An 11,438-nucleotide genomic window follows, 5' to 3' on the forward strand; every position below is an offset into this window, starting at 1 on the left:
CGGCTACGCACGTTGAGGCCCTGCTTCGAGGACGTGGTCAAGCATCGCTCATTTGTGGGAAGTAGAGAGTAATTTCTTTCCTCTGCACTTCCACGTAGCCTTTATTTGTTTTGTTTTTTTCCTTTTTTCCCTTTCCCCCTTTCTTTTCCCCTTTAGTTACATTGTTTAATTAATAATAATAATCATTATTATCAAGGAAGGATCATATAGGACAAGGGGGAATGGTTTTAAACTAAGACAGGGGAGATTTAGGTTAGATATTAGGAGAAAGTTTTTCACTCAGAGGGTGGTGAGGCACTGGAACGGGTTGCCCAGGGAGGTCGTGGATGCCCCATCCCTGGAGGCGTTCAAGGCCAGGCTGGATGCAGCTCTGGGCAGCCTGTTCTAGTGGTTGGCTAACGAATCAAGTTTCTTTATGAGGAACGGAGTCACAAAAATCATTTCATTTAGCAAGTTTCAAACACTAAGAGTATTTAATAGCATTTTAACGTTCCCACGCTCCAGTAAGCCTTGAATGTAATCGCGATTAGACCTCTGGCTTCGCTCTGCTCCTTGTTTAACAAAGCACGAGAGGTGATCGCATTTAAAAGCCTTATGGTGCCTTTAGCTAATCCTTCTTCTAGTTACTGAACAACGGACTTCGTTTAGGGGAAAAAAAAAAAAAGACACTAAAAATAAACACAAAAAAAATAAAGAGAACGGCAGCCGAGTCTCGAACTTATCAGAGGCCGACTCAAGCATCCCAGAGCCTTCTACATCCTGTGGGAGGAATTCCTTCTCAAAGTTGCGAAACCCACAAGGAGGACCGAAAAGAAAGCGGTAGCAAAACTCCTAGGGTAGTCAAGAACAGGCTGACAAGCACCTGTCAGAAATTACACCCGGTAGAGTTTATTCTGCCTCCTCCTCGGGACAGGGGCAGACAACAGACAATGCCTGGAAGCTTTCTTCCAACCTTATTCTTCTCTGGTTCTACATCTGCCAGTCCTCAACGCGGCTATTTCGCAATAAAAGGGCACGCTTTTATTCGGGAGCAGGGGGAAGATAGCAAGGCCTCAAACACACAGCACATCCTAGATCGTCTTAGGAAGACAGAGACCCACAGGACCGCCGAGCGCTTCTAGCTTCGCGTTCCAAATGAATGGGCAAACCACCACCTACACGACACTGTCAACGGACCAAAACATTCTGCGCACGTGCGCTCCAGGGAGACGCCGTTTTAACTTGCGGAACTATTTCCATCGGTAAGACACGCAAGACAGAGGTGATATCCCCATGCTCCATCTTTATTGTGCAAATGCTGCTCAAAAGCTCTTTATTACCCTCCACAGACAGCCGTCCAAAAAAAAATAATAAATCAAACCTCAACAGGGGCTAGACTGATGGGCAACATATGAAACCTATTCGGCGGCGACCCGTACGCGTGCAGTGACGCCTGCGGTGCAAAAACCTTAGCCGGGAGGCCGGCCCAACTGACCGCCACCCAGAATACATAGATGTACACGATAGTCTGAAGGGCCCGAGGGTGGGCATTCACAGCCATCCGGAATCCATTGGTCAGGTCCAGGTTAACAGCACACTTCTTGCCAACAACCACGAAACGCCCAAGAAGCTGGAAAAAGGAAATAACGTCACCTAACGTGCTGTGCCACGACGCACAGAATGAACGCGAGCGGAGAACCACCCACAGAACACGGTTAGCTAATCCTTCACAATTCAACCGCCGCTCTTTGAATTACCCTCTAGACAGTAACAGACTACAAAACAGTCACAGAAGCTGAATTTGTCTTGGGGCTTAAAGCCCCCGTCATAGCTTCGGGCAACGTAAGCCACTCTGGCGGAAAATAAAAGCTTCACGGTGCCTTTTCTCTTGCGTGGGCTCACAGAGCCTTGGAACTTGACTTGCATAGCTAACAGCGAAACAAACACCCAAGCGCCGCTCAACCAGCTTTCCCTTTCCTCGCCTCTGACCTGCCCAAACCCCAAGCCCTCTTCTGCATAGTCAAGGCACCACCCCCGCTGTCCGGAAACCGTGAAAACGGGCATCAGACCGCACGCCGGAACAACGCTGCTTTTTGCACTGCAAGCGCGTAGCTGGAGACGAGCATCGCTTTATATCACTGCTCTCAGTCAAAAAGCTCAACTCCATTACAAGCTAGAGGCGAAAGACTACAGCATCGGACAACCCCAAATAGCCTACTGTGCGCCCCTCTGCAACAGCCAGAGGAAAAGAGGGGACGGGAAAGAGTCTAGGAAGTTACAAACCTGTTACAGGTACAGCCAGCCTAGCAAACAGAAAGCTCCCACAGTACTCACGGGTCCACCAGAATCGTCTGCTTCACATAACCGGACAACTGCCTTCTCAGGAAGGACTAGGAAAAAACACTGGAGCCTGAGGCGAACTATCACGGAACGCAAGGCACTGGAGGAAGAGTAAACAGTTAAAACGTAGTCGGCTTCAGAGAAAGGCAACAGCTTAAGCAAATCACTATGCCCCACTGAACTCGTCCTACCGAAGCAGATTATCAGGCACCCCAAACGCGCACGACAAAACAGTGATTCTTCTTAAGCGAGCTTTGAATAGGCAAAGTTCTCTACCTTCTACGCACAAGACACACAAGCGGCAAACAATGGCTAACTGTCCTTCGGTTATGTCCAAATATTGCCTCGGCCAGAGGCAGGAAGGCATCTTCAAAGAACCTGGAGTAATCCGGCTGAGGCCGTATTAACTCTCCGTCCTCGAGAACGCCACGTACTCAGGGGAAGGAACGTTCCAAATTAGCCCGTTACGGCCGGACCGACGTCAGACACCTCCAGACCGAGGCCAAGGCATCACCTTCGAAACACGAATACCACCAACCTGTAGGAAACCATCAACTCGCAACTACTTGCGAGGGAACTCCCCAAATCACCAGCAGACAGAAACTGCATACGGCACCAGAAGCAGGATCCAGCGCGCAAGGTGACGGGGGCAGCGAGACAGCCGAGTACTTCAGGTTAGCGACTTCCGCTATTTTTATTTGTTTTAGATGCGACTGAAACACTGCCGATAAGACTCGATTCCACAGATGCTTTGTACTTCTTACTCACCATCGCCTTTCACTGCACGACAATCGAGAATTATAAGCCTTCCTCACGCTCCTCCCTATAACATCGCTCAACCGTAAAACAGGCCTTCGGTACAGCGAGCTAAGCAAATTCAAGACCATTCGCTAGAGCCAACTACGCTCCAAAAGCGGTTCTAAGCCCCCGCCCCCTCCCCCCACCTCAAGTTGAGACCAAGCGAGAAACTGCAACTAATTCGTCCTCCAGGAAACGCGTCGCACTAAGAGCGGTCAGAGTAGGTTGTCTGCTCTCAAGTCACTCATCAGACTCAAGTTAACGGCCTGGTTCTCCAATCAAGCACAGCGTTCAGGTTACATACGTTGCTGCAGCCAGTACGGCCGAGTCAAAACAGACGCGCGTGCGCACACACACACACACGCACGCACACTCCTCGCGCAGCCTTCACCACGAAGGAGACAGGAAACGCGCCCTTTCGTAAAGGCGGGGCGCTACCGCAAGCACGGTTTCCGGAGAGCAGTTGAACGCTTCCAATACTCCAAACGGGCGGCAGCTGCAACATTACCGAGACCTATTAAGAAAGCGCTGTTCCAAGCAACGCGTCAACGCTTTGAGCAACCCGATCTAGTGAAACACGTCCCTGACCGCGGCAGGCGGGTTGGGCTAGATGATCTTTAAGGGTGCCTTCCAAGCCAAACCATTCTACGAGTCAGCACGCAGAGCGGGCAACGCAGCCCCTTTCACTAAGGGCCTGTTTTCCACGCTGCAGATAAACCCTGCCGTCAGAAGCAGAGGAAATCCCTAACTGTCCTATCTTTAGCATTTCAAACTTAAAAACAGCAACAACGGTTATGCTGGACACTAACTTAGAGTTAACACTGTGATAAATTAGTGGGGGGTTTGTTCATTGTCTTTGAGGAATTTGGAGAAACTGCTGAAGAGATAAGGTTGTACAAATTAACGGCCTTGGTAAAGGGGAGGATTAAAGCAAGCAGATAACAGGAGGGAGTATTGGATACACATCCTTGAGTGAAACCAGACATCCTGTCTGCCGCTTCATTACCCCCACCTGAATACGAGCACAACGTGTGAACACCAGCAGAGGAACAACGACCCCCCCTCTCAACAATAAACTGCGCAGCCTCAGCCAGTTCAATAGGTCTCGATAAGCTGGAACTCGACTGCTATAAAATAGCTACCCTGGAAAGGGAAGGTGTGTGCTGTTGCGGAGCGGAGACTCCCCAGCCGCCCAGCGCTGTTTTGCTTGTGTCTGCTTACTTGATTAATAAAATAATTACAATAGACCTGTAAATTGTGTGGTCTAATTTATAACAATTTGGTGCCGTGACTCGGATGAAGGCAAATCTGATTGAAAGACCTTCGGAGGGGGCGCCCCGCTGATTTCAGCGGCCTTCGCTAGGACTACTTTCATTCAAACCCTTCACCGACGAACCCAAAATTAGACACAAGCAAATAAAACCGGTAAACCCCAGGCAACCTTTGTGCACGAAGCCCGAACGAAGACCCACGGGGTGGGTAAGTATAGGCCAGTGTTCCGTTCGGTTGGGGTTGGGTTTCCCAGAGTGTGACAACTGAGACGTCCAATTGCGGACGAAGCGAGAGCGGACCCCTCGGTAGTGCGGTTCCCACATCCCGTGAGGGACTGGGCCACGAAAAGGGGGAGCGTGTGTGTGTGTGTGTGAGGGCACTCTGGAAGATGGGACAGAAGAAGAGTAAGCCTTCTGGTCCCATGGGTGGGGTAACGTCTGATGTTAGGTTACCCCGGGATTAATGATTAAAAATTGGCAGGATTCCCCTTTTAGGCGGGGAAGGAATAAAGTAAAAATGGTACATTATTGTGTTGAAGTTTGGGATGGTAAACAGATTCGAGGAGACCACCTTTACTGGCCTGTATTTGGGTCTTTTGAAGATTGGGTTTGTCAGGCCTCAATATTTATGTAAACTCAAAGGAACCCTTTAGTCTAGAAGAAAGTGAGTATGCGCACCTCTGGATAAATTCAGATATGAGGATGCATCTATATCCTCTAAAAGAAAAAGGAGGGCGGGATAAAAAGAGAAAGGACTTAGAAGTCCCGACACCACCCCCGCCCTATATTCCACCACCCGCACCAACGGCTCCTGTCCTTAATGGACTCCCCGAATTAGCTAATCCAGGAGAATCGGAATCGGATCATGAAACACAGGGGCCGGTAACCAGAAGCAGGGCAAGAAATCAGAAATCTGCTTTAAGGGAGGGATTATATCCCCTACGAGAAATAGTAATTGGGCGGACCCCAGCCAGGAATGGAATATGTGGCCATCCCCATTAACTCCGGGGATGTCCGAGATTTTAAGAAAAGGACAGGACAGGAGGACGGTAAGCAAGCTTTAATGGCAACTGGCATAGTGTTTGCAGCTGCTGAGGAATAATTCTAACTGGAATAATAACTGTACATTGTATATTGTATATATAAAAGCCCGGGCATTTTTGTTAAAGTATTCTTTTATTCATATGTTAATATGTAAATATGTAAATATAAGAACTGCCATTGAGGTGTATGTCTAAGGGAACAAAATTTGCCCAGGCATATTATTGGCTCATCAGGTTTAAATGTCCTCAGTGTAATTGTCAACCGGCAGTTAATTTACAGTGGTTTGATTTTATTTGTGTATCTATATATTGTGAATTTTGGAGGGATTGGGATTGACTAGTAAAGAGCTTCTAGGAAAACAGTGGAATATTAACCACTGTAGATAACAATAGGAAATGTTCAAAGCAAAGAAACCCCGAGGAAAAGCCCCCTAGGATGTATACTAACACATTGGAGGGATATAGTGGGGTGAGAGGGTACAGAAAGTAAAAGAACTCTTATCAAATATTGTAATCAATGGTGGCCACTTTATAAACTAGAGGATGGAGCGGAGTGGCCCCTAAATGGAACTATTAATTATAACACCATATTACAGTTAATGTTGTTTTTGTGGAAAGAAGGAAAATGGGATGAAATATGGTATATTGATTGATATGTTGTTTCAGTATCTTGGAGGGAAAAGGTATGGAATTAAGTTGGACTCTGACTGAGCCTTTGGTGTTGGTATTAGAAAAGTACGGGCTTGAGAAAGATAAAGGAAGTGTTAAAAGGGTTGCTGAAGGTGTTAAAGGTGTGGCATGTAGTATTTAACAGAGCTGTTTGAAATTGAATGAGCAGGGAAAGGTGATGTAGGCATTATCTAAGTAACAGTCTAGAAGTTTTGGTATATTTGCATATTTGCTGTGATGTTTGTTCAGTTTCCCAAGCATCGGGGAGGGGGGGAACAGCCTGCTCCACCAGGGGCCTCTCCAGCAGCCGCAGGGGGGCTTCAGCTCCAGCGCCTGGAGCGCCTCCTGCCCCTCCTTCTGCACTGACTTTGGTGTCTGTGGGGGGGGTTTCTCGCTCTCCCAACTGCTGTTGAGCAGCAGGGTTTTGTTCATTTCTTTGTCTGTTTGTTTTCGTGGATGTGCTGTCACAGAGGCACGGACTGTGTTGCTCATGGCTTGGCTCTGGGCAGCAGTGGTCCTCTTTGGGGCCAGATGAAATTGTCCCTTACCTACCACGGGGAGGTTTCTGGGTTTTTCTCACGGGGGCTGCCACTGCAGTTTCCCACTCCCACCCCCCCCCTCCCCCCCGAACCTTGCCAGCAAACCCAATACACTGGGGCAGCTAAGTCATTACTGACTTGTAAAGCTTCAGGGATTAAATTAACTAATGAAACCCTAAATGTGATGGGGGTAGAAGGTACTGGGATAACAGTGCCACTTTTGGGGAATACTAAGCTGAGACCAGGGGATAAAATGATCACTGGGCAATTATTGTATGTATCCAAGGCGGAAACTAACTTGTTGGGAAGGGATTTGATGATTAAATTGGGCATTCAAATAGTAAATTGTTAGACTGGAATAACAGTGTTATTAATGGAGTGCTCTCAGGCCCTGAGAGCAAACGTATATTCACCTCTGACTGGAAAGACTCTGAAATGGGGGTGGAAGCAACAATATAGGTGGACAATTTTACCTCAGGGGTTTACAGGGCCACCTATCTATTTGGGTAAATTCTAAAAAAGGTTTTGGAGCAATTACAACCTCCCAAGGAGGTATTAATGTTACAAATATGTGGATCATTTTAAGGAAAATGGATACTCCCCAATGGGAGAGAAATGCTGAATAAAGTGATAATGAGGCAAATATTAACTGTTTTACATCAGAAGAGTCATTGGGAGGTGCAAGCAATGTGTGATGTTGTTCTAAGAAAGCATGTCTGTGTAGGAATATATACTTTAGGGAAGCACACATGCAGAGGATGTACTATATGTCAAAAGGTAAATAAAAAAGGTCTTCTGTATCCTATCTAGAGGGGGACGGGAGCCAGGGCTTTGACCTTTCCAAAGTATACAGGTAGACTTTACTGAGTTACTTGTTTGTCCTAATTGACCATGTGACTGAATGAGTGTAAAGTTTTACTGCAAGGATTAAAGCAGGCCTTAGAGATTGAGTGGGATTTTCACAGCCCCTGGCACCCCTCCTTTTCTGGAAAGGTAGAGCGAATGAATGGTGAAATTAAGAAACAACTAACAAAACTTATGCTGGAAACTAAGGCTTCTTGGGTAAAATGCTTACCCCTTGCACTGTTAAACATATGGACGCAGTCCAGAACTGATGTAGGAATTTCTCCTTTTGAAATGCTATATGGTATGCCCTATGACTTGGAATTGCCACTTGATCACCCTCAATTCTAATGAAGACTTTGAAAGAGACTCTTTTTAACACCACGATGGGGAAGGCCCCTATGTTGTTTTGCTTACTACAGAAACAGCCGTATGGACTGCGGAGAAAGGATGGACACATGCCAGCCGTGTTAAAGGACCCACCTGTGACAAGATGTGGGAGATTGTTCCAGGAAACAAAGACCTGAAGTTCACATTGCGACGAACTCGATAGGTACCGTGGGTTAAGGTAGAGGCTCTCCTCTGAAGAACACTACTGCTGCCGAGAAGAACTAAAACCTCGTAGTTGGCTGCAACCCAACTGACGAGTGAGGCAGAGGAGTGAATAAGTGGGGAAAGACATGGGCCTCAGCCATTCCTATCGGTATTTGGGGGTTCTCGCAGTGATTTCATCCTGCATAGCGACTCAACACCACCCCCACCAACCTTTTAAATGGACTTTAAGTCGATTCGAAGATCAACAGGTTATTGCAACCCAGATAACATCGGGGGGGGGGTCGAGGCCCCGATGCTGGGAATATGTGGGATTTTATTTCTGCTCAAGTTCTAACCTGGGAAGGGGGTACTGTAAATGCCTGAACGTGTATTATTGTGCATACCGGGGGTGTGAAACCATTGCTACAGACTGGACACTCGGGGCTGGTCGGGATAAATTCTTACAAGTGGGATATGGGCTGCAAAGTTGTAACCGACAATTGGATCCCCGTTACAGGTGGTGAGGGCATGGTATAGGGTATACAGGAACCTTCCACGGAAATAAAGAAATTTGCAAGGTTCTATATATAAATATAACAAACTCGGACGATACTAGCTGGGTACTAGGAAAAATGTCAGATTTTACGAACACGGAACAGATAGGGGAGGACTCATCCTAATAAAGAAGGGAAAACCCGAGACTTCCAAGGTAGTCGGGCCTAATAAAGAGTTACTAGGGGAAGGTTTGGTTGTCCAGACTGTAAATATACCTGGGACTGCCCAACCTACTACAGTGTTTTCTAATAAGTTGACAGAGTTATCCTTTCCCACACTGCTTCCAAGCATTGTGAAAAAAAGAAAGGGGTTGTACCCGAGGAGATAACTGAAGGGTACTGGCTATGTGTAAGTGTTAAGCCCCCATATTCAAATTCTTCCAAGTGCAGTTGGGGTCAGGAAATTGGGATAACTTTGACCCAAGTTACGGGAAAAGGTAGATGTATCGGCACAGTTCCAAGAGATAAAAATGATCTGTGCCATGCCACTGAAAAAAATAAAAATAAGAATGGACCAAACACATAAATGGTTAATTCCTGCAAATAACACTAGGTGGGTATGTTCATTGTTGGGAGTCACTCCTTGCATATCTTTAAAATTGTTTAACACATCTCATGATTTTTGTGTACAGGTGGTCATTATACCAAGGATTCTATACCACACTGAAGAGTATATGTATACCCATCACACAGTGGCTGAATACCATCTGGTAAAGATCATACTGGGGTGGTAAGAGATACAATGACTAAATTGCGGGAAGGATTAGAAAAACACAAAAGGGAAAATGAGGCTCGTCAGAATTGGTATGAATCCTGGTTTAATTACTCACCTTGGCTTACTACCCTGCTATCAACCATAGCGGGGCCCTTGTTGTTACTTACATTAGCACTGACTTTTGGACCATGTATATTCAATCGAGTAATCGCAATTGTGAAAAGCCAATTAGAGGCAGCTCATCTTATGCTCGTGCGTGCTGAGTATGAATTTCTTGAGCAGGAGAAGGAAGACACAGAAACTTTAATGCTCAGCAAGCAAATATTGCAAAAATTCAATGAACAAAATATGTTAGAAAAAGAAAAAGGAGGGATTGTGATAAATTAGTGGGGGGTTTGTTCATTGTCTTTGAGGAATTTGGAGAAACTGCTGAAGAGATAAGGTTGTACAAATTAACGGCCTTGGTAAAGGGGAGGATTAAAGCAAGCAGATAACAGGAGGGAGTATTGGATACACATCCTTGAGTGAAACCAGACATCCTGTCTGCCGCTTCATTACCCCCACCTGAATACGAGCACAACGTGTGAACACCAGCAGAGGAACAACGACCCCCCCTCTCAACAATAAACTGCGCAGCCTCAGCCAGTTCAATAGGTCTCGATAAGCTGGAACTCGACTGCTATAAAATAGCTACCCTGGAAAGGGAAGGTGTGTGCTGTTGCGGAGCGGAGACTCCCCAGCCGCCCAGCGCTGTTTTGCTTGTGTCTGCTTACTTGATTAATAAAATAATTACAATAGACCTGTAAATTGTGTGGTCTAATTTATAACAAACACCTTGCAGATAACATCTGCAATTTTTTCATAACTCTCAGCAGCTGCTCACTTAGTTCCTAGCACGTTGCGGCGCACCAGCATCAGTGAACCTTGCCAGCGTGCTCTTATCACGGTCCACACCTCCAGCACGGAAATGAGAGCTGGGAAGCTCTCGCAGCCTGCGGGATTGACTGGTTTCTAGGTGTTTAAGAAAGCTAGGAAAAGCTGCAATTCTTCCCTTTCACAAGCCACTTTGGAGAGAGCGCGCGCTCGTGTGCGCGGTGGGGGTGGTGCCATAACCAAAGCCTAGCACAGCCGAGCCGGGGCGTCTCTAGAACGCTATCACGAGGCGCATCAAGACCTGCATTTCTGCTACGCAGAAACGACTGATTACGGTCACTACTGCGATGCTCACTGCCTATATGCATACAGTCCGAACCCCCAAGGAGACCGACTGCGCCGGCGACCCAGTACGCGCCGTGGCACCCCGGGGGCAGGCACCGAAGAAGCGCGGCGTTTTAGAGGCGCTGCAGTAGAGAGCGCCACGAGCCGGAGAGACCCCGACCGACCGACCGACCGTCCGTCCCTCCCTCCCTCCCGCAGCAAGGCCACCACCCGCCCTGCCGCACTCCCGGGACCCGCGACGGGCCCTCGTTTCAGAGGGCCTGCGAGCGGCCGAGGGAAAGGAAAGGAAGGAAAGACTCGCACAACAACGCCGCGGCTACCTCCTCGTCCACGACCGCTCATCCTCACGGAGAACGTTGGCGGGGACCTCCTTGCCCTTGCAGGCGACCGCTCCGAAAGCTCCGAAAGCAGCGGCAGCGCCGCCACCGGGCCAGGCGGCCTGCGCCCTAACAATCCCGTCGGCCATGACGGCGCCCGCTCGGTACAACGCCCCCTCGCTTCCCGCACTCGGCCCGGCCCTCCGCGGCGCTCATTGGGCCGACAGATCGCCGCCGACCGCCCCCGCGCCTCGATTGGCTGCCTCGCCTGCCCTCTTCCCTTGTCCCCGCCCTCTCGGCGGCTCCGCTCCCGTCGACCCGGTGCTTATCGGCGCTCAGGGAGGTCGCGTGCCCTCGGGGCGCGGAGGGAGCCGACCGGGAGGGAGGAAGTGGGCGCCCGAAAACGGGCTGGGCGGCTCCGCGGAGGGAATCTGGGCCCTGCACGGCTGGGAAACGAGCTCCACAGAACAGGCGCTCCGCTCATAGAATCAGTAGCGTGGCTGGGAAACGAGCTCCACAGAACAGGCGCTCCGCTCATAGAATCATAGCGTGGCTGGGAAACGAGCTCCACAGAACAAGCGCTCCGCTCATAGAATCATAGCGTGGCTTGGGTTGGAA

The 11,438-nt window shown here is 48.5% G+C and overlaps 1 protein-coding gene across 1 annotated transcript; it reads right to left on the bottom strand.

The window, feature by feature from the left end:
* Positions 1-384: 384 nt before the first annotated feature.
* Positions 385-10,969, bottom strand: LOC309889483 (adenosine 5'-monophosphoramidase HINT1-like; the record flags this gene model as incomplete). The annotated part of the gene is made up of 4 exons (XM_082782335.1): positions 385-411; positions 1,475-1,609; positions 2,314-2,453; positions 10,852-10,969. The coding sequence occupies 4 exons, from the start codon at positions 10,967-10,969 to the stop codon at positions 385-387; spliced, it is 420 nt and encodes a 139-aa protein (XP_082638461.1).
* Positions 10,970-11,438: the final 469 nt, after the last annotated feature.

The sequence above is a fragment of the Aythya marila genome, assembly GCF_965140915.1.
Source record: "Aythya marila genome assembly, chromosome: W".
NCBI classification, from domain to species: Eukaryota; Metazoa; Chordata; class Aves; order Anseriformes; family Anatidae; genus Aythya; species Aythya marila.